Below are 23201 nucleotides of genomic sequence, written 5' to 3'. Positions count from 1 at the left end.
CCACAGGAAGCGGAAATGTTTCCGAGGCTTCAGGTTGCCTCTTCTTACCCTTTCACAGAGGAGCCAGCGAAGCTTGTGTTCTCTAGTCTGTGCTGGTACGAGCCCCCGGGGAGTTAACGTCACGGAGTTTCCAAATCTGCTGGAGTTTAGCGTGGCCCTGTGTAGTGACGGACGGACAGAAGGGCATCACTGCTTTGCTTCCTGACCATCCCTATGGAGCTTTGGGGCCGCTGGCCAGCTAGTATCTGGGGTCATTCTTGGTATGGCGGCCTCTCTGCCAGTTGTGCTTTGTGCGCCGCCTTAATGCTCCAGCTGTGTTCTCTGCCTGGGCCCCGCCCTTCTCATGCTCCCGGTGTGGTCAGGGAGCCCCTCATAGCTTCCTTTGGGGACCATGAGGGCTCTGAATGCCTACTAAGCCATGTGATGCTTTCCTCACAACTGTTAGTTTTTGTTTTGTATTTTTCTTGTAAGATAGGTTTTAACCTGTGAAACAGGTATTTTCCTTGACAAAGAAGTTGAGATTTAATAAGTCCTACACATTGATTAGTGGCAGGTGCTAATCCACAATGTGGGCTTCCTTGTTGTCTGCTTTTTCCCATCACTGTACTTTCCCAAAGGTGAGAACATTGTTCTCATGTTCTCTAGCAGTGCCTAAGCATAGTCACCTGCAGAAGATAGGTTAGTCATAAATGTGCACATGAATTTTGGATTTGGGGTGATCTCCAAATTTTTGCAATTGTACCAGCAAAAGGGATAATTTCTTAAGTGTATTCTATGTAGCCAGCATTAGTTTCCAATAAGCTTATGTATCAACAATCTATACAGATTTGACCAGTTGCATGCCTATGGAGAACACAAGGCAATAACAAGGCGGAACAACCTGTGAGAGGAAGGAAAAGGGTGACCTGGGTGCAGATATTATCTAAGGCCTCACGGGGTTTTACTACAGCACATTCAGGACATAAGCCAAAGGAAAGGCAAAGTTAAGAGGTTGAACGCTGCAAAGAATGGGTTGTAAGACTGGAAATATGCTTTTCTTTGTCCCCTATAAGCATTATAAATTGGACACTAATGAACATTGCCTGTCACTTGATACGTGTCAAAGAACTCTCCTTAGCAATCTGACAGGTCTTGCTTTTTAAAAAAATTTTGTGAGCCTGTTTTGTTCCTATGTATGTTGTGTTTCTGTTGCCTGTTGAGAAGAGACATCAGATCCCCTGGAACTGGGTTTGGAGATAGTTGTGAGTCCCCACACATGGATGCTGGGACTTGAACTTGAGTCTTCTGGAGAGCAGCCAGTGCTCTCCTAACTGCTAAGCCATCTCTCTACCCCTGGACTTGCTTTCTTAAACTCCAGTTATTGCTCCAGTCTCAGAATCAAAGTACATCAAAGCTCTTAGTGCAGAGGTGCTGGTTATTTTGCCCAGTGCTGAGCACACAATTAAAGCCGTCAGCTGAGTGAATGAAGTGCTCCACGTAGTGTCCTAGATCTCATTAGTAACCTTAGTCATAAGGAGAAACCTGGTGAGACCCTGTGGGGAGGAAGCAAAGCAGGGCACAATCGGCAGATAGGACCAATGATAGCTGCCTATCCTCTCCGTGGGGCTACAAAAGCTGCCCTTTTTGGTTTCCTCTTCCTCTGGGCTCTGCTTTAGAAGCAATTTATGTGCAGCCAGAAAAGAGTAAAAGCAAGTGCATTGAGTTCATACTGAAAGACAGAACTCACACTGGATTGAATGTCAACTCTCTAGTTATTGGCTAACAAATGCTTTTCCTTTTGCTCCTCATAATAGATGCTTATTTTTAACCATAACTACTTTCCCAAGACCTGGAGACCTGGAGTGATGTAAAGGTATGACCCTGTCCCCAAGTTTCTGATTGGTAAATAAAGATGCTGACAGCCAATAGCTGGGCAGAAAATACATAGGTAGGGTTTAGGTTTCCCAGGCTTGGGGTCTGAGGAGAACCAAGAGGGGAACAAAGTGGAGGAGGACTCCATGGGTAAGGAGTCACGAGAACATGGCCCTATAGGCTGGCCATGTGGAGTTAAGAGCAGCCCAGATAAAACATACTACACAGTAAGTAATAACTCAGGGTTATCAATAGGTAAACGGATTCCAGTCCCATGGAGGGTATTTGCCCAGGTATTGTGCTGTTTAAGGCTTATTGTAAATATAAAGGTTGTACATGTCTTTTATCTAAGAACTTAAATGGCAGAGGTGTGGTAGAAAACTCAGGCCAGGGTTTAAATACTTTCTACAACAATTCAGAGGATTTTATGCAGTTGGGACATAAAGGGACAGTCAGGCTCTGACCTTTAAAAGAGAAGTAACTGAGGTCCTAGTCACCTTTCTCCTGTTTCTGACATTTGTTTTATAGTACCCAGAGTGAATTCTCGTGGTAGCTAGTTCTTCCCATGTAGTTGTGTGACTGGAACGGAGACCCTGACATCTAGGGCAGGACATTTCAGAAGACTTGGGATAGCTGTCAGCATCATCTGGAAAACCTGAAAGGGAATACTAAGGGGATAGAGCTACAGAATGTCCCATATGGGGAGCTTGTGGGAAACAGTTATCAGACACCAGCATCTGAATTCTTCAGGCAGCTGAATCTTGGTTCAAAGTTTTAAAAAAATCTATATTGAGGAAAAATTCAACTCCGAAATACAAGCATATGTCATTTAATACCCTGATGTAAGATTTTTTTTTCTATTTATTTTTATTTATTTATTTATTTCAGTGGAGCTTCAGGCTGCTGAGGAAATTTGCACACTGCTTGGGGTAAAGAGACTAGAACTAGGAACCAAGAAGCATGTGGAGAACATGTTGAGAACACATTGAGCCATTTTGACAAAAACTGTGATAATTAATGAGGAAAAATTACATTTAGCCCAGCTGTACAGTGAGGGTAAGACTGAGCTCTTTTGGAAGTCGATGCCAGAGAACACTCAGGTAAGTAGAAAAGATACCCACCTACCAGGGAGGAAAAGAAACAAAAAAAGAAACGGTTGTTCTGCTCTTACGAGTACAAATACAGCTGGAACTCATAGGTGAACATCATTTGCCAGTGGAAAAGCAAAGGTGTCCAAAAGTGTGAAAGAGGACACATCATTTGTGCTACACAAACCTGGGGAAGACATCTGGTTCACAAGAGAACTGTTTTCAGAATGGTTCTTTCGAAATTTTGTTCAGCAGTTTCAACTTAATGATCTAGGATTGGATGAGGAAGACGTCAGGACATTGGTATTTCTGGACAACTCTCCAGTTCATCCTTCTGCAGAACCATTAGCCAGTGAGGATGGAGGAATAAAATACATGTTCTCTCCCTCTGATGCTTCTATTTTGATTCAGCCAATGAGTAAAGGTGGGACCTTGAGCTGCAAAGGACTTTATAGATGGAAACAACTTGAAGAGTATTAGAATCTTTGGGGAAAGGGAAGGTGAACAGGATAAAAGACAAAAGAGGATTTCCAAGATTAAGATGTAGAATGTGAGGAGTGCCACTTTTAACTGGGATGCCGCTTTTAACAGTAGCAGACACATGGGAAATTGCCTTTACAGAAAAGAAACTGTGTGACCTTTGAGGACTAGAGTGCAGGAGTTACAGACGGATTCTTGAGAAAGGTGCAGACGTAGAAACCAAGCGGGGCATACAGGATATGGTTCAATGGAGGTGTGAAGAGAAAGGTTCCCCCACGCTACCAAAAAACAACCCCCAAAAGTGAGACAGTGCAGGAAGCTGTGCAAAGGACAGAGCTGGAGAGCGACTGCAGAGCTCAAGTTCCTTACTGTTTGGACTACTTCTTACCTTTGCTGATGCCATACCTGGATTCCAAATAGTTCCTTTCACACTAAGAGATGCAACAAAAATATAGCCAAGAAAGAATTTGGGAGTAAAATCCACTTAAGAATTGTTAGATTTTTTTGAAAACTAGACTTCCTAATGTTAAGGATATTGCCAATATGCCTTCAGTTTCTGGTTCTAGTAATCAGACTACATAAGGATAATCTGAATATATGATACAAGTGTGCTGCTGACACTTTTTAATTAAACACATCATTTTCATATCAGTGCCCACTTATATATTGGCTAGAATATAGTTTGAAAATAAATGTGCATTTCTTTAAATGTATAGTTTTCTTTCTGTTTATAAAAATAAGGATCTGAATAATGAATTATCATCCCAAATTATATAAATTGTAATGGCTATGCTAAAAACATAGGTTCAAATTCTACCATGTAATTGACTAGCAGACCACATATGTAGTATCCACCAAGATCTTGGTTTCATTCCCCAGAATTAAAAAATAATAATGTATGCCACATAGAGGAGGAAGGGGCTCCTCCCAAGCCCCTAAAAGGAACTCACAAGGAGCCTTAATTGCGGAACAGATTAATTTATGGCTGCCTACATGGTCTTATTACCCACAGGGAAGTTCAACCAAAGATAATTAAAATATTACAAAACAGGAGCTGGACAGTTAGCTCAGAAGTTAAGAACACTGACTGTTCTTCAGGTGATCTAGGTTCAATTCCTAGTCCCCACATGGCAGTCCACTCTAGCCCAGGGGATCTCAGTTCCTCCTGCACTACACCTGCGTGGATGCTGCTATGTTCCTGCCTTAATGATAAAGGACTGAACCTCTGAACCTATAAGCCAGCCCCAATTAAATGTTGTCCTTGTAAGAGTTGCCTTGGTTATAGTGTCTGTTCACAGCAAAAACAAAACAAACAAACAAACAAACAACCCCCCCCCCAAAAAAAAAACCAACTAAGACAGAAGTTGGTACTGGGAGAGGGGTATTGCTGTGATAGGCCTGACCATGCTTTTGTTTGGAAGAATGTGGATTTTGGGACTTTGGATTTGGAAAGCCATGGAATGTTTTAAGTGGGGCTTAATGAGCCATTCTAGTAGGAATATGGAAGACTTTATTGCTGTGAGTGATTTGAACTGTGCAGAACTGGCCCAAGAGGTTTCAGTGGAGAACTTCAGTATGTGGCCTAACAACTGTTTTTGTAGTATTTTGGTGACAAACATGGCTACTTTTTGCCCTTGTCTGAAGTCTGCCTGAGGCTAAGATGAAGAGACTCAGATGAACTGGATTGGCAAAGGACATCTCAGAAATGCCCATCAGAGACTCTGTTCTCTGGTTAAGTCTCATGAAGAGTGTTTTGAATAAGCACAGAAAGGAAAAATATAAAATATATAGTTTGAGTATTAAAGGGGCACTAGGAAGTGAAATGGAGCTGAATCCAGTGTTCAAGGATATTAAACTGAATTATCAGAGTTGTAACCTTGGGGCAAGATCCTACCCAGCTAAATTTAGATTCAGGCATGGTGGCACACACTTTTAATCCCAGGAGATAAAGCCAAGCAGATCTCTGAGTTCAAGGCCCATCTGAGACAGAGTTCTTGGTAAAGAAAAGCTTAAATCCAGGCATGGTGATACTCACCTTTAATCTCAGGAGACAGGTATGCAGATCTGAATTCATGGTCAATCTACAGAGCAGGATCCAGGACAGCCACACTTAGGCAGTGAGAGAGTTGGAAAAGAGGAAGCTAATGATAATGTAATAGAACAAGGGGGCCATGTTCCAGCTCCTGCAAGCAGCAGAACACGGCAGTTTTGGCCATGTTGCTCTGACTTTAGAGTCAAGAATAGAAGGGGAAATTGATGCTGGTTAACTGGAGCTAAGAATTAGTGAATAAGAAGAGACCACCATCACTGTGATGACATTTTCTGAGAAGTATTTTCTGAGAGCACAAAGAAGCTGTGTTCAGAGATAGCCAAGGTTGTACTTTGTGTTGCAGTTGTACTTGGTAATGTATAAGAGTCACCCAGGTGATAATGGTTTTGAAGGCATGAAGGGGTCATGAAGAGCAGAAGGCTTGGTACTGTGAGAGGCCATGGAAAGCATTGGTGAAGGTGCAGCCTCAGTTGTAGTTGATGGCCCGGGACTGAATGGGTCATGCAAAGGAGTTGTGGCTTGACACCAGGAAGAGGCTATTGGTGAAGCCTAGTTGCAACGGAAAACTCCAGTGTATTGTAGATGCCAGTACCATGGGATGATCACCACGGACAGCAGTGGTAGTGGAGTAGATCAATCTGAGCTTAGAGTGCTAGAGGGTAGAGCTGCAGAAATGACACCAGACCTTTGGAGGATCCCAGACATTAAAACAAGAAGCTGTAACATTGAAGTTGCCTTGGAGAGCTCAAGATGCTAAAGATGCCGGAGTTGTAGGATACCTGCTGAGGAAAGCCGCTAACAGGGAATCAAACCAGCCCAGGAGAAAGAAGTTTGTTAGAGTTAACAAAGATGAAAAAGGAGTGGAGATCTGAAGACCACTTTGACAACAGACATGGAGATGCAGAGTTTGGAGTGTGCCCACCTGGTTTCCTGTCTTGCCTTGGGGATTATAGTTAAGTGATTGGATGAGTCTCAGAAGAGACTTTGAATTTTGGACTTTTAACATTGTTGAGACTACTATAGACCATGGGAAGTTTGGAAGTTGGGCTAAACGTACTTTTTAATTATGCTATGGCTAGGTAAGGCCCCCATAGACACATGTGTTTGAACAAGTCTATGGAGGCCAGGGAGGCGAATGCTTTGTGTATGTTTGGCCCCAGCCTTCAGATGAAGATACAAAACTCTCAGCTCCTCCTGCACCATGCCTGCCTGGATGCTGCCATGTTTCTGCCTTGATGATAATGGACTGAACTTCTGAACCTGTAAGCCTGCCCCTATTAAATGTTGTTCTTGTAAGAACTGCCTTGGTCATGGTGTCTGTTCACAGCAATAAAACCCTAACTAAGACAATGGCTCCTGAGGAATGACACTATAGATCCTCCGTTCTCCACATATCCACACAGTAACGAAAACTCCAGGCTTAGCAAACTGTTCCCATCTGGCCACCAACAAACTCACTACCTTACTAATCTTAACATAGGTGGAATTCTTTATTTAGTCTACCACTAGTACCTTATCTGGGGTGACAGACACTTATTTACATCTGCCCAGGAAAAGGTACACAACACAGTAACACCATGTAAGCATGGGTGATTTTATACTGTGTGTGTATACAATCCAAGTAATAAGCTGCTTGGTGGCATAGCAAGTGTAGACCATCCCACCCACTTTGTGGCACCCGGATCCTATCAGTCCTACTCTACTCCAGGGGACCAAGACCCTGCTCCTACATTGCAGATACTATATAATTCTCTAGTTAATTTACATTAATCTTCTCACCTTCCTTCCCTGCCCTCAGTCCTCACACCACCACTGCTCACCTGTGAAAAAACTCCCTTAAGATAAAGGGAAATAAGAAAATGTTTTAAGCGTTGGCCCAGAAAACCAAGCTTTTGAACATACTAACCTGAACAAGAGTGGGGTAAGAATGAGGACTGCTTTGACAGACTGCTGCTAATCCATTGCTTCACTATCTTTCCCCACAGAATAGCTAGATTAGTTAGATTTCTCTGGAGATAGTGAAATGGCTTCCTGGCATCTGACTTCCTACTCCTGAGTGCTGGGTCCTAACTCTCTCAAAATATAAACACTCTGTGGGAGGTAGTGGTGCACTCCTTTAATCCCAGCACTTGGGAGGCAGAGGCAAGCATCTCTCCAAGTTCCAGACTAGCAAGGTCTACAAATGAGTTCCAGAACAGCCAGGGATACACAGAGAAACCGACTTGAAAAAACAAAAAAGGTAAACAGTCCTATTATTCCTACCCCAGGCCCACCTTCTATGACACAATGCTTTCCTCCTCCTAATTTTGCCCTGCTTTTTATTTCCACACCATTAATGATCAATGGCTTTGTGAAGACCATTATTAGATTCCTTCCAGGGAACAAGTTTTGCAAGACAAAAATATCCTGTCTTTAAAAAGTCTGATCTGGCCAGGCGGTAGTGATGCATGCCTATAATCCCTACACTCAGGAGGCAGAGGCAGGTGGATCTCTGTGAGTTAGAGCCAGCCTGGGCCTGGTCTACAGAGTGAGTTCTGGGACAACTAGGACTACATAGAGAAACCCCATCTCCAAAAGGATCCCCACAAGAGAATTTGAACCATATCAACACAAAGTCCCTCAATAAAGATTCATACATATTCATGTTTCCTTGGAGATATTTATTATAAACCCTCCAAACATTCTCAACAGGGAAAGACATAATTCCTATTTTCTCTAGGATCTGTTTTTTATATCTGAGGATATCATGGAACCTTCCACTCATAATCATGTCTATAGAGCTCTAGGTACCTTTTGACAGGTGGAACAAAGTCTCAAATCTTAGAAAGGTAGACTGTAATCACATACCCTTAATATGTAAAATGCCAGGTTCATCTGTGGATTCCACATTATGACTTCTTATCTCTCCAGTTCCCCTTTATTCTGAGGTCACCTTTTATGTCAACAAGCACTGCTGCCAAACTACTCAGAGGTGTGTTGCAGTGGCAGAACTGGATCACCCAGGACTTCACAGCCAGGGCCTTAAAACAAAACAAAACAAAACAAAGAAATAAGACCTCCCCTCCCCCCACCACAGCAACTTAAAATCAGTCTTGTTGACCTTAAATTGGTCTCCCAGAACCTAGCCCTTCTTTGGTCTCAAGGGCCTCAGGAGCCCAAACTCTCCTAATGTCACAAATAAGGGGTTGAAGCCATAGGTATCCCCAAAATTGATGGGATAAATACCAGACTCAGTACAGAACCCAAATCATACCTGGGTCAAACAATAAAGGTCAATGCATCTGAAAACAGGATAGACTTCATAGAAAACCGTCCCCGAGCAGGCTACCTCAAAGGCCTTAAATTCTTCTGAAGACTGAACTTTTTAGTTTTAAGGTAGTTCTTCATTCACCTCTGTACCTCCCTTAAAATAAGTCCCATTTTCTCTTTATATTAATTACCGGCAAAATACACCAAAAGTGGGCAAATAATACCAGCTCTGGATAAGACAGCTTTCTGACAAAACTGAGGCAAAAAGAAATCCCACCATATCTAACCAGTGTGAGTTCTTTGATGACTTGTAAGGCGTGAGCTCCGAGAAAAGCTTTCTCCACATTCAGAACATTTATATGGTCTTTCTCCTGTATGGGTTCTCAGGTGACGAATCCGGTTGGAACTGTGAGAGAAACTGTCTCCACACTCATGACAGGTATAGGGTTTTTCTCCTGTATGAATTCTCTGGTGCCTGATTAAGTTAGATCTATGAGAGAAGTTTTCCCCACAAAGTATACACTTATACGGTTTTTCTCCTGTGTGTGTTCTCTGATGTCTGGTAAGGTGCATGCCCTGACGGAACCTTTTCCCACAAGTGGAACATTCAAAGAGTTTCTTCTCCACTCTGTGGTTTGTAAGAAAGGGGGCACTGTCATTCATGCCTTGTCCACACTCAGGGAAAGGGTCAAGTCTCTCTTTCTCATGGGTTCTTTCATGAATAACAAGATGCGAACTCCGAGAGAAACTTTTGCCACATTCACTACAGCGATAGGGCCTCTCTCCAGTATGGATCCTCTGGTGCCGAAGCAGGTTGGAGCTGTGGGCAAAAATCTCCCCACACTCAGGGCACTTGTAGGGCTTCTCCCCAGTGTGTGTCCTCTGGTGTCTGTTGAGGTTAGAGTTGCAAGAGAAGCTTTTGCCACAGACAGTGCACTGGAAGGGCTTTTCCCCCGTGTGGGTGCGCTGATGGCGGGTGAGGTGGGTATTTTGACTGAAGCACTTTCCACATTCAAGGCACTTATGAGCTTCCTCTCCTACGTGTGCTCTGTGCAGTGACAGAAAATGTGGGTGTCCACCAAAGACCTCACCACACTCTACATCCATACACAGCTTTTCTGCTGCATGTATTCTCTGGTGCCTAATTAGGTTTGAGTTATTAGAAAAGTTCTTGCCACACAAGGCACACAAATGAAGTTTCTTGGGTTGTTCTTTTGCTTGTACCAGTCCTCTACAACTTGGGGTTCCCACTAAGGACTCCTCTATTTTGTCCTCTGGGGGACATTCCCAATGTCCTTCTCTGTCATCAAATCTTCCCTGCTCAGGACTCCAGGGCACCTCCCTTCTAGCCTGGCCAGGCAACAGTACTGGAGGATGGGTACTTTCAGGAGAAATAGACTCAACATTTCTTTCTTGGTTCTCAAACTTTTCCACTCCTAGAAAGAGAAAAAAAAAAAAAGTAAAGCCCTCAATTATTTTACAGTAAAAAAAACAAAAAACAAAAAACTTTATATACCTTTCAAGCAAAAGGCCCAGAGAACAGAGTTCTCTTTCAATTTCCCAGTCTGTCTTTGTAAGTAAACCGTGCCAGAGAAGCACGTGGAGAAGATTCAAACACTCAGAGCTCACACCAGTCTTAGAAGTCCATTTCTGGTCCCCCCACAGCCACCTCACTTTCCAATCAGCTCTTCCCTTCCTAGTATGGAACAAAGCTGAGACGAGAATGTAGTCAGTCAGTCCAAGACTAAGTAAGCATCTCCTTAAATTCACATCGCACACTCCTCACTCACCTTGCTGGTGGAAGAGGGTACAGGAGACAAAGGGCAGTCATCTCCCCATGTGCAACACTGGCCACGCATTCAAATCCCCAGATGTCACACACAGCCTTGGGAGCCTTCCCACACAACTGTTTATCTTCACTTCTTACCTAGAACTAGGTTTCTGGGGCTCACGCCTTCCTTGCAAGTCTGGACACTTGGATCCCATGGCTTCCCTCCTTGCTCCACCTGGGAGACCTCCTGACTGGGAATGCAGGGCTCTGTTCCCAAAGAAAGAAACACATCACCACACTCTTCTGCTAAGTAGAGAAAACAAACAGAGCCTTGTTTCCTGCCAGGAGCAGAGAAACAAATTCTTGCCTGAGTCTGATATACATAACTTGAGAGTCACACTAAAGCATTTCTAGTAGTTACTATCTAGGAAAAAGGAACAGAGTTTTTAAATATTTTCAAAGAACTTGAATTTTTAAAACTACAATATACAATACACACACATACATATATATGTAATTCAAGTAAGTATAAAATAAATAAAATAGAATGATCACTTCTTTGAGAATCAACTTACTATTATAAGAGTGTTGGCTACTTATAGATCGAACTAAATTTAACTGTAAAACTGAAAAACCATGAAATCAACTGGGAAAGAACCTGGGCTCTTAGAAGACAATGAGGTTAAAATTCTGTAAATCCTCCTGTGCTAAATAGAGAAGCCAACAGCTCACTCAACCTCTAACAAAACAGACTCAAACAGAAGCTCAGTTCCTGCAATCTAATCTCTCGTCATTGCTGGCACAGCGATGGCAAGTGATAGAACCCAGGAGGTCACAAAAGGAAAAAAAAGCCAGTAATAGCTCTGCACAATCAGTGCAAGCGAATTCACAGCTCTAAGTAGTCTCATACAAACATGGAGGGAAATGTCAGCAATGTGGTTTCTTCCTGCTGTATGCTTCAATATAACCAATCATAGTGTCCACACTGCCTTACATTACCTCCAATTCTTTATTATCAAGAAGCAAGTTATATATACTCTGTAGGAAGCTGACCTGACAGACCTGACGGCTGGAAGGCACCGCAGGTCTGTCAGCTTGAAAAGCGGCGGCACCACTGCTGCTTCAAAGCAGCTACCCGTTTTTTCTTACGGCGCAGCCGCCCGTTTTTTCTCTCGGCGCCACGGACTAAAAGCGGCTGTGGCTGCCAGCCGAGAGAAGCAGCACCCCAGCCTCAAAAGCGGCTGACAGGCTGACATTCGCCCGTCAGCCGCTGAGGCGAAGATCCAAGATGGCGGCTACTCAGGCTGAGGTAAAACTATCAGTGCACTGCGCATGCGCAGTGCACTTAGGAATTTGACTCCAGCCCCTCCCAAACAGGGCATGCAAATAAGGTACAACTAGGGTACCACGAACCTGGACAATCACCCCGCCTGGGCGGGGTATGCTAATGAGCCATTACAAATTGACCAATCGGACACCTCCATGTGCTTTGCCACGCCCAGGGCTGGGGGTATATAAGTAGCCCATTCTGAGCATTCCAGTCAGTCTCTCCCAGAAACCTAAAAGAGCCCTTCCAATAAAGGCTGTTGAGAAGAATCCGGTTTGTCGCGTCTTCCTTGCTGGACAAGAGGGGCGCGACAATACTCCACCTATGTTCAGCTACCAGTTTGTCTCATTTTATTAGCATCATTTTTAAACCTTTGCAAAACTGTTCAACACACAGACGTACTTTAATGAATACACTGTCTAGCCTACTCTGTGTATATATATTGTTCCAAATTTTTACAAGTTCCCCTTCCCTTCCTGGATTTTTACAGGCTACGAGAGCTAATAAACTGGTATTCTGGTGCCAGTAGCCCTGGATTTTCTGTCTCTGGTAAAAAAACTAAAACAAAAACTCTAGAAATACCAATGACGCACAGAAGGCATAAACACTAAGTGATCAGGAGTCTTCCATTGCAAGGAAGTAAGGACTTGGGGCACTGAGCCTGTGCGATGCTGGCTCGTGGTCACTGGTATGATCTCTGCTGCCTCTGGAAGTTCTCTCCAGCTCAGACTCTTTGCCTCAAACTCTAACAATGGAGATACAGTCTAAGGATGCCATTAAGTCTATCAACCGTGCCATTTGGCAGATGTTTAACTGAGTATTAGGATAAGGAATGTTAGAGCAAGGGGGTGGGGTTATTGACAGAACTCAGCTAATGTCCAGAAGGAGTGTATGTCCAAGCAGGACAGTCTGGTCATAAATGTCATTATCCCAGAGAGAGAAGTTCTTACCTAGTGTCCCCATGCTCTCATAACTGTCTTGCACCATATCCCTCGAGGAAGCTCTCTTACTAGGATCCTGATGGTCCCATTCCTGAGAGATATACATTGCCATGTCCTCGAGGCTCTCAGGCAACTGAAATAACACAAAATCTCCTTTAGCATCACATGCAATAATGCACTAACAACAATTCAGCAGTCATTGTTAACGGGGTAAATCCTAGGAGTGCCAAGAACACTCATGTCATGGGGGAAGCCTATAAGTGATGGGTTGAAAAGACAAAGGAAATAAGGGAGATATCTGATCAGAAAGAAAATATCCTCCCTCCCACCCCAAAAGCAGAGGAGAGAAGGAGAATTCTGGGGAGAGGCAATGAGAACTTCCACATCACCTGGGTCCCAGTCACATCTTTATCTTCCACATTCCCTTCAGGAGGAAAGAGAGCGAGCCACGGAGCAGATAATGCTGAAGATAACAGAGGTCACAGTGAGAACAGCAACGCCCAATCTCCGCAGCCCACAGATTAGTGCAAGACACTATGCATCCCTCAACTGCAGGCCTCAGCTTTTAGGACTGACATTAAACAAAAAGTAGAAAAAGGTGTACTGAAGTGATCTAAAGTAACAGCGTTCTAGTAATGGCCGACAGTATTCTAACCACACATCCCTACATCAACCATCTAACTATGATTTGCCTGTTCTGAACACAAGGAGCTTTCTAAGAGATTCCCCCTTTCCTCCCATCCAACTTTCACAGAGTTCATACCACCACTTTTAGGGTTTTCAGAGCACAACTGAGAACCTTAACTTCAGAAATTCTTTCTCCTTGGCACCTATACTACATTCTGCAAGGGTGAGGGGCAACCCCAAAGCCCCTCCTCCCTCCCACCTGCCCAGATAACTGTCCCTCACCTCTCTCCTTTACAGCCTGGGAGTCCCTTTTGGGGCTGGGGTCTAGCAGCTCCTGCAGCCTGGGGCCAGGGCTTTGCTCAGTCTCCATTGGCTCCAGCTTGAAGCTAGGTGACTCTCCTGCTGTTTCCAGTGGCAAAGGCTCCTCCAAAAGCACTTCTGCTCCCCGCCCTTGGTTTGTGACCTGGGAACCAACCCACATCACTCATCATCACAATGGGGCTGACAGAAATGGAAATTAGTACAGGATTCTTAGGATGCACCCTCAACAGAGAACCACAGACTATCCCTTTGGTCTTGGCCAAGAGGATGGTTTACACTAAGGGCTTTTTGGATTGTAACAGAAAATGGGGGAGGGATAGGAGCAAGAAAACTGAAGGTCCACTGCCAGTGCACCCCTTCTCAACATACTCTGATACACCCTACTCTGCTCACTGGCTCTCACCTTTTCTAGATGCGTCCATGTTTCACTACTAGATAAGGTGAACTTACCAGGCAGTGATCATAGCCCCTCAGTGCTTAGCTGTTTTTCAAAGTTCAATTAGCAGAGATTCAGTTCTGTAACTGAAAGCTACTGACTAAGATATACTGGGTGTTAACCACTAAGTATTGGCCTGGGGTAGTGGCACATGCCTATGGGAATCACAGTAGTGGAGAGGTTGAAGTGGGAGGATTGTCTTGAGTTTAAGCCTAGGCTATATAACTAGACTCTGTCTGTAATCCTAGAACTCAGACTTTGGGGAAACAATGTGGAGGAATACCAAGCTGAACGACACAGTGAGTCAGTCGGCTTGGGCTACATAAGACTCTGTCACAAAACAAACCCCTCAAAGCAGTGGCAGTAGGTGTCATCCAAACGACACACTTTTCTCCAAATCCTCAAAACTATCCCTAGACAGTACTTTAGCCAACAGAGAAACAGGACCAAACAGATTAAGTACTCTGCCCAAAGTCACAAAGCTAGTAACCAGTGAGAAGCTTTCTCACGACAGAACTAAATACTGGTGGAGCAACGCCTTCATTTTGAAACAAAGTCCTTCTCACATCCTACTATCGTCATATGGGGAAAACCTGGGAGGAAAGGATAAGCTACAAAAACACCACCCTCTTCCTCATGTAAAGTCTACTCAGGACAATCAAGTATATTCGACTACAAAAAAAAAAGGCTAGCACAACGACCTAGTCTTCCGGGCCAAACCACGGGTAAAACAGCTGTCACCTGTTGCCTCAGTTTCCCAAGTTCTTTCTGCATACTCTCCACAAGGGTTACTGCTTCTTCGCCGCTCTCTGGGCGCAGCTCCTGCACCTTGCTCTGAATCTCTTGAGGAAGGATAGTCAAGAACTGCTCCAGCACCAACAGCTCCAGTATCTGCTCCTTGGTGCGCATCTCCGGACGTAGCCACCCATGGCAAAGCTCCTGTAGCTGGCTAAGGGCCTCTCGGGGACCAGAGGCGTCTTGAAAGCGGAACCGTCGAAAACGCAGATGGGAGGCCTCTGGGCTGGGCTCCGGCTCAGGCGGGGGTACCTCCTGGCTCCAGGTACAGTCCTCCTCCAGTTTAACTATCAGGAGCCCTTCTGGCTCCTGGGAGTTCGGACCCGCAGCCATAGTCATGCCCCCAGAGGGACTAGGTCCCGAAACCAGCTACGTCGGCCGTGAAAGACGCCCTGGGTTCTGTACAGCAGTAGGCCACGGCTGCAAGAGCCAAGAGACCCGGGGCTCCAAACGCCGCTGGAAGAACCCAGGTCGAAATCTTGGCCAGAATAGGCCTGCAGCGTCGCCACCTGACCGGCTTCTCAGACCCACAGAACTTAGGTCTCAGGGCCCGTGGCGCAAGGCTCAGCGCGCGACTTAGGCGTCATAAGCCAACGGCTGCTAGTCAGGACGGACTTCCCGTTTACGTTTCGCTTGCGCCGTCTCCCATTGGGTCGGGTCTAGCCACGTACTCAGGGTCTACGTGAGGCAAGGAAAATTTGCATAAAAGAGCAGGAGGGAACAAGTCCGCGGGTGATAAAAGGCGGGGCTAAGCCAGTGGGCGGTGTCTCCAGGTGGGAATCCCTGGGCGGATGTGGTCCCGTTACGACCTGGGTCAGGTTTCCGTAGGAAAGCTTGCCAAAAGGTAAGTTCCTCAGCTATTTTTTGAACCAGAATCCAGCGTCGTTAGAGTGTCATGTCGGGGCCCAGAAGCTTAACAAAGAAAACCTCTCTGAAGGCCGATCCCAACACTACGGAGATCTACGGCCGGAAACAGACCAGCGCACTGTGCTTCCAGGGCTCGGAGTTGCGTGGGGCTGCTGGGAAATGTAGTTCATGCATGTCCTTGTTATTGCGCCTGCGCTATGGCTGGAGGCCGTCTAAGCAGGTTGCCGGAGCTGCAATAAACCATACCGGTACCCGTGTTTTTTCCTCCCGTTGAGCGGTGGTCCCTAGTCCTACAACTTTAGGTGGCTGGTCGACCCAGAAGAACACTCTGGGTATGAATTACGCTCGCCATTCTACCAGTGTAGGTCTAAGGCCTGACTCTGCGAAAGCATAATGTCGGCTATGACTGTCACCCTGAGGGAAGAAGGGAAGGAAACACCAAGGTGAACTTCCTTATTTTTTGAAGAGAGAATTGTCGGGACCCTAGACTGGAGCTGTCAGACAGATCGAGGAGTTCGCAGATTCTAGGAAGTGTGTCAAGAAAACCAGTAATCACTTATTGGACACATGCTTACATTGTTGGCTATTCATTGCAAAGCCAGAGGCAGGGAAAGCGTTCCTTGCCTTGGTCTCCAAATCGTTAACTTTGTATACTTTGTAAGACCTCAGGGGAGGAAAATGGCTACATCACCACCACCACCAGGAGCTCCAGCAGCCAGGTCCTGCCCCCAGACTTCCTTAATGGTCCCTAATCCTAACAGTTGTTTTCTAACAGCTGTAATTGTCATTCCCAGGCTTGAGGAGGAAGAGTGGCCAGGACTCACACCCTACAAGACAAAAACCCAACCCAACCCCAAACCAACCCCAAACCAACCCAAAAGACCCACCAATCCTCGAGCTTAGTATAGAGACCCACCAAACCCTGAGCAAACTCCACCAATCTCTGAGCTCCCTCAAGCACCCTGGAAAGCTGGGGGTGTGGAGGGGGACTAAGAAATCCTATATAAGCCCGGCCTGCCGCTCAGTTCCCTGCTTTCTTCTTTCCTGAGCGGAAACAGACACCCTCCTGGATTTTTCCTTCCCAACAAGACTCTTGTAGGAGGTTTGCTGTGCGGTGTGACTTTTGGCTCCCTATTGCCAGGATGCCTTTCCACTCAGAGCTTCAGCATACATGCATAAAATAGAACTTTCACAATATGGTATGAAGTAGATTGTAAGTCCTGTGATTATGACATCGAGTATAGTGGGGTCCTCTTAAATCCAACATAACTCAAATGCCAGGTCAGTGTAAATGACAAAAATTTATTGTAATCAAGCTTCTACTGGTTGGTCAGGGCTGTAGAACAGACTCAGGAGCTGAGTTGAGAGGATGTTTTACAGCATATTTAAAGGATGAAACCATAGAGCAAGAGGGAGTGGGGTGGGCTGTAGCGTCCAATCATTTTGACAAAAGGGGTTGAGAAAGGGGGTTTCCATCAATCAGGGTAGGAGTTGGTGCCTGGGCCTGGGAACATGAACTTAGTTTGACCCTGTCAGCAGGATGGAGAAGTTGTCCTTGAGATGTCTGGACTCAGACAACTATTCTCTTACAAGTTGTCTCTGAGATGTCTGGACTTAGACAACGGTTTCCTTATAATGAAGCTGTTTAACTATTGGGAAGTCCCCAGTTCCACGAAGGCCTGGGATCCTGAATTTAGGTCCTATGATTAAATGGAGTCTAAAAGGAAATGGTAGTATTTAGAGTAAGTTTCTTTTGCTTGTTCCCAACAGTGTCAGTTTAATAAGTCGATTGCCTGAGGTCATACAGCTAACCTGTTGCAGAAGCTTAGGCTGTGGAAATAAAAACGGTCTGTTTTGGATGACTGTGTGTAGTTTCATCACAGTACAAAGGCCTGCAGGTTGCCATGGCAAATGTCTATCTATCCAGACACTAGGTAGCACATGGGCTGGTATAGGTTCATTCAGAAAAACCTGGCTAAGACTTGTGAGGTTGGGCTGGAGAGGTGACTCAGCAGTTAAGAGCAAAACCACTCAAAAACTCAAAAATAAATCTTGTTTTTTTTTTTTTTTTTTTTTTTTTTAAAGATTTGTGAGGCCAAGCATCCCCTATGATCTTCATGTATTTTAAACATTCCTGTCTCGAGGGTCTATAGACTGGCCCCCAAAGCCCCTTTTTCTACTAGCATGCATGATGTGATCTCAGTTTATCTAATCTCACTAAGATTTCCCTCCTGGTCTGGAGTAATGTTTTACCACTTCTTAGCATGGGTGGTGGGTGGGTGGGGACCAATCAAAGTACTGAGAGATGCAAAATTCATAGAACAATGCTCTGTATACATTATGAGCTTGACTCAGGACCAAAAGATGGGAGATTGACGGGGAAGGGGAGAAGTTCTTGAATCAGGATATGGCTGGAAGTCAGAAAATACAACACAGCTAATAAAAAAAAAAAAATTACAGAAGCTGGCCATGGTCACATGCCTGTAACTTATCCTAATATTCAGAAAACCAGAACAGGAGGATCAGAAGCTCAGCCTGAGCTATATAGGGCCCTGTCCAAAAATAAATACAGTACCATGTGTTGTATACTTATTTTTAAAGTTTTACTTAATCTTTATTTTCTGTAAATTATGTTGTTTGAGCAAAATAACTTAGAAAATCACAAAATCATACATAGCTGTCATCAAAACCCTGTACAGTTCTCTCGAGATGCTCACATCCATGTCTTGGGTGCATAGTCTTGTCTTTTATTCCCAATTCTTTACCTGAAACATTAAAAGAGATGCTTTATTGTACACGTTACACTTAGCCACAACTGAGAACAGACTTGTAGTGGAATTCTGGTACAGCCATTGAATCTAGGGTAAGCATTAGAATGAAGTAGCAGTTTTTCAGTGTCTAGGGTAGACATCAGAGTGAATAGTTGTTTTCTAGAAGTACTTTGACCTCGAACAAATCACTGTAGTAAAGAGTGCTTTCTGTTATCTACAGAGCTGTTTTTCTGAAGCTTTCCAGCTTATGCATAACTTTGGTCACATGACTGTCCTGGCCTACTTGGAATGTCTGAGCCTGATTACATTCCCCTTCTTCTGCCACCTGTGTAACTCAGAACACTGACAAGAACTACACCAGGATGCAGTAGTACTGTTTGGGTTGTCAGCACAGCCGACCTCCCAGAGGTGGCAGTAGTCATCAGACAATGGTGGACATTGCAGATCCAGAGACAAACTGTCAACAGCGGCTGCAGCGGTCAGGACACTTCCTGCCAATACTACCTTCCCAGCATTCCTTGCTTTTTCCTCTTTCAGCACTGAGTATTCCTTATCTCTGCTGCTCTAGCTCCCCTGGATGACCTGCTGTCTTTTCTTCTCTTTTGCTTCAGCCTGCACAATCACTTTTTTTCTCCACTTTGCTGTCATGACACAGGAGTTTCAAAAAGGATCATGGTGCTATAAGGCCAAGAGAACCTACTGTCCTATTTGTAGGGAGTGAAGAAAGCCCTCAGTGAATGTATATTGTTTGACTTGGTTATGGCCATGTCAAGGATCCCGTGCCTTAGACTCATGGGAGTGGGAAAGCCTTCCTCAGGTCCAAGTGTGAATGTTGACAGTGTGTACAGAAAATGTCAACCATGACCCCCTTTATCCCACCCGCCTGAAGTCAGCTCCCCTACAGAACCTGCTCCTACCAAGATTACCCAAATCTGCCTCCTTGTTCAGCTGTTATCTTTATCTCTCTGTAATAATCCAGCTTCCTTGTTTAGGCCTTTGCAATGACCCAGATATGTTTAATGATATGTTTAATGAATATGCTGAGCATCTCTATCAGAGAGCTCAGTCCACCTGAGCCTGGCTTTTCTGTGTGTCTATGCATTTGTCTTTTCTTCGTTCTATCACAGACTCAGTCAACTCAATCCCTGGGCAACACAGGACTCAGCACAGAGACTTATGGGTATCTTTATTTCCTTCTCTCCTTCTTCCCTACTCCAACCCCATATAAATGTGCCCCCCCTCTCTGTATACTACCTTACATGTATGTAAATCTGTGGGTAGTATCCCTTATCTCTTGATAACTTTGCTTTATTCTGACTTCTCTTGAACTTATCAATTCATTTATCTGTGTATGTGGTGTGTGATGGTTTAAATGAAAAAAGGCCCCATAGGCCCATAGTGGCACTGTTAGGAGGTGTGACCTTGTTGGAGTACTTGTGGCTTTGAGAGGGTGTGTCACTGGGGTGGGCTTTGAGGTTTCAAACACTTAAGCCAGGCCCAGTGTTACTCTCTCTTTTTGCTGCCTACCAATCTAGATGCAGTACTCTCAGCTACCTCTCCAGCAGCATGTCTGTCTGTGTCCTGCCATTCTTCCCACCACGGTGATAGTGGCTCTACTGTAAACCAGCCCCAATAAAGTGTTTTTCTTTATAAGAGTTGCTGTGGTTGTTGTGACTTGTCACAGCAATAAAACCCTAAGACATGGTGTGAGACAGAAGTGGCTATTTCTAAATAGATTGCTAATAGTCCCAACAACGTTTACAAACTGACCTTCCTTTTCTCTTTGTCTCTTAAATGTCATATTTTGTATAAAGTAAATATATACATACTGTTAAGGATTGATTAAAAAATGTCCCCTTCTTTGGTTTTTATTTTTGGGTTTTTGTGGGGTTTTGTATATGTGTTTCCTTGGGGGGGGGGTGTTGATGATGGTGTTTGCTTTTGTTTTTTAAAGAGAGGGAGAAAAAAAAAATCAGGTTGCTAGGGAAGTGGAGAGAATCTGAGAGGAATTGGACCACTTCGAAGTGAACGGCCTGTGCTGAGCTCTCTGCCTAATTTCAGAACCACAGCAATCCATTAAAAAATATTCTGCAGTCCTGGATGGAAGAGTCAGTCGCTCCTAAACAAACAAATTTTATTCAATTTCTCCTCTGATGTCTCTTCTTCATATAGAAGCCGTATGTGACCTTTTCTTTTTTATATTTTGTGTGTGTGTGTGTGTGTGTGTGTGTGTGTGTGTGTGTGCACCACATTTGTGCCCAGTGCCCAAGGAGATCAGAAAAGGGTGCTGATGCCCTAGAACTGGAGTTACCAATACTGTGACCACCATTTAAGTTCTCAGAACTGAACCTGGGTCTTCTTCAAGAGCAACAAGTGCTTGTATGCATTGAGCCATCTTTCCAGCCCCAGAAACTTAAGAGTTTTGTGGGGCACGGGGACCTGTCTGTTTTTGCCCATAGTTCTGGGAAAGTCTCTAAATGTACTAACCTTGTCTTTTGTCTTCTCTAGTTCTGTTTCTGACTAACTATTCTTGTTAAGTAAAGTATGTCAACCTGTGATACGGTTTTTGTGTTTAAAAGCTTATGCTGAAAAAGGCTTGGGGCTTCACTGGGATCTCAAACACCCAGTGTGGTCACTGGCTGGCCAATAAAGACTTTCTATTGGCTTAAATCCATGTCTAAGCAGTCTTCTCTTATGAATACCTCACCACACTGGCACATACTTGTTATCCTAGCACTTGAGAAATGGAGGCTAAAGTGCCACTAAAATTGGGAGGGGTCACAGTCTGTATCCCCAAGAAGCCAAGTTCAGCTACCTAGTCTTAAGCCAATTAAAACAGCCAAATTAATAGTAAAAAGCAGAAAAAGATTTATTCAATGTAGTAGCAATGAGAAGAATGGAAAAAAAATTCAGTGACACCTTTCAGTCCATCTTCCGGTGCTGAAGAGAGATGATAGTTTAAAGGGCTCGAGATGTGCTCTCTAAGCAGCTCCTGTCATGCATGGTCCTGCCCACCGCTGACTATTATCTGGGCTTCAGTCTTATCCTGTACAGGTGATCTGACCACATACATGTTAGAACTGTAGGAAATCTCTTTCCAGTACTCTGGCTGACAACTTTTCCTCCTCTCAGCATGAGATTCCTAGGGAAATTCCCATCTCTTTGGGGTCTATTGTTTCAACAGTCTGGTTGAGAGACTCAAACATTTCTTTAGAATATTTTCATTTCTACCAGGCTAATTACAAAAGGAGCATGCATTCAAAGCCAACTTCAGCTACATGGAAAGTTAGAGGCCACCTTGGGCTGTATGAACTGTGTTGTGACAAGGTAAGACAGTGCAGAGATTCCTCCAGCTTGGATTCTTGCTGAGGCCACTTCAGGTTTAACACAAGTTTGATCTCCCTGATGGAGAATCTCATGGAAAATTACCCAGCTCTATTCAAGGAACCCAACATCAAGATGTCCTAGCTAACTTACGTTAGCTTCTCTTAAATTGCCTGCTTGCACAAACCTCTCTCTCCAGCTAACCATTTACCTTAACTTCTGCCGAAGTACTTGCTTAGTAGGACACCCACCACCCACAAAACTGTCAAGTAAGATGGTAGAACATGGTTTCTGCTTTCAAAAAATCTGGACATCTGGGAGCTACATGGGTGTAGTCCCATCTGTAATAAAGACTTTCAACTGGCTATAAACTGTGTCCGAGTGGTCATCTATGGTGGGCTCCCCATAACAATATCAAAGACAAAACCAGCAAAACAGAGTCAGCTCAGGTCACTGACCAAACTCTCCAATAGCGTCTCATCTCGGGATAATGAAATTCTTACATTGATCTGGAAGCTGTATTTGATCTGGCACCAGATTTCTGTTTGTTTTAGTTTTGGAAACACGGTATCACAGTGCTTCTGAAGCTGCCTTAGAACTTACTGTGTAACCCAGGCTGTCCCTCCCTCCCAAGCTCTTTGTACTCACTCAAAGTAGGTAAAACCGTCTCACCCCCCTCTTCACTTTAATTACTATGGGTCTCTGTTGAAGAACAGAGGCCTTCTTCTATTGTACCTTTAAAATACCAGGGGCTGCGGATATAGCTCAGTGTTTACAGAACACTTGCCCAGAATACCGAGACAGCCCTCTGCCCCACCGCCTTCTATTCTGTTGAGCTGAATTTCCTTATAGCTATCACACACACACACACACACACACACACACACACACACACAAACACACACACACAGAGCCAACAAGCCCCAAAACAAAAGCCACCAAAACTAAAGGTGTAGCTCAGTGGTAGAGTGTTTAGTAGTGCTGTATAGCTTCCTGTTTGATCCCTGCAACACAAAAATAAATAAATAAATAAATAAATAAAGAAATAAAGAAATAAATAAGAAAAAGGAAGAAAGGAACAGGAAGAAAAGAAAAAGAAAAAGTTCCTAACAGAGTCAAGTGGTGATTAAGGAAATGCATATGTATAAAACAACACATTCCATCCCCCTGGCGATGGACAAAGAGACTCCTTGGTGGTGGTGGTCTTATACCAGTCAGGGGCAGAGCAGATGGCAGTTCTTTGTTCATCCTAGCTTGATGCCTGGCTTGGTGGACAAAGCTGTTTTATACCTAGGATGCATAA

The 23201-nt window shown here is 44.4% G+C and overlaps 1 protein-coding gene, 2 long non-coding RNA genes and 1 other non-coding gene across 5 annotated transcripts; 3 read left to right on the top strand and 1 right to left on the bottom strand.

The window, feature by feature from the left end:
- The first annotated feature begins 1711 nt into the window (after positions 1-1711).
- Positions 1712-6819, top strand: LOC143442872 (uncharacterized). Its single transcript, XR_013111451.1, has 2 exons — positions 1712-1852; positions 2740-6819. It is a non-coding gene; the product is annotated as an uncharacterized LOC143442872 (long non-coding RNA).
- Positions 6820-8108: 1289 nt separating this feature from the next.
- Positions 8109-15570, bottom strand: Znf263 (zinc finger protein 263). 2 transcript variants are annotated; one of them, XM_034505138.2, is made up of 7 exons: positions 14883-15570; positions 13667-13847; positions 13147-13220; positions 12767-12890; positions 10646-10756; positions 8996-10154; positions 8109-8489 (listed from the first exon to the last, which is right to left on the bottom strand). In XM_034505138.2, exons 1-6 carry the CDS (start codon positions 15273-15275, stop codon positions 9001-9003), a joined length of 2037 nt encoding a protein of 678 aa, XP_034361029.1. In that variant the 5' UTR covers positions 15276-15570; the 3' UTR covers positions 8109-8489; positions 8996-9000. The 2 variants fall into 2 exon arrangements, with proteins under 2 accessions (XP_034361029.1, XP_034361026.1); XM_034505135.2 differs by having other exon boundaries at positions 9006-10154.
- A 179-nt stretch (positions 15571-15749) lies between these two features.
- Positions 15750-21248, top strand: LOC143442873 (uncharacterized). Its single transcript, XR_013111452.1, has 2 exons — positions 15750-16246; positions 18795-21248. It is a non-coding gene; the product is annotated as an uncharacterized LOC143442873 (long non-coding RNA).
- Positions 21249-23060: 1812 nt separating this feature from the next.
- LOC117712170 (small nucleolar RNA SNORA48) lies at positions 23061-23201 on the top strand. Its single transcript, XR_004607238.1, has one exon. It is a non-coding gene; the product is annotated as a small nucleolar RNA SNORA48 (small nucleolar RNA).

Source organism: Arvicanthis niloticus, chromosome 6 (genome assembly GCF_011762505.2).
Source record: "Arvicanthis niloticus isolate mArvNil1 chromosome 6, mArvNil1.pat.X, whole genome shotgun sequence".
Taxonomy (NCBI): Eukaryota; Metazoa; Chordata; class Mammalia; order Rodentia; family Muridae; genus Arvicanthis; species Arvicanthis niloticus.
Note: the sequence above shows the minus strand (reverse complement) of the source record. Positions and strands in the feature narration are given on the sequence as shown.

Excerpts from the sequence above, each read along its gene's own strand:
- Znf263 (XM_034505135.2), bottom strand. The coding sequence starts at position 15,275 with ATGACTATGGCTGCGGGTCCGAACTCCCAGGAGCCAGAAGGGCTCCTG. Across the intron at positions 13,848-14,882 it reads TTGGGAAACTGAGGCAACAG|GTCACAAACCAAGGGCGGGG; the intron begins GTGACAGCTGTT and ends GTTGGTTCCCAG. Across the intron at positions 8,490-9,005 it reads TCATCAAAGAACTCACACTG|GCCCTGGCTGTGAAGTCCTG; the intron begins GTTAGATATGGT and ends TTTTGTTTTAAG.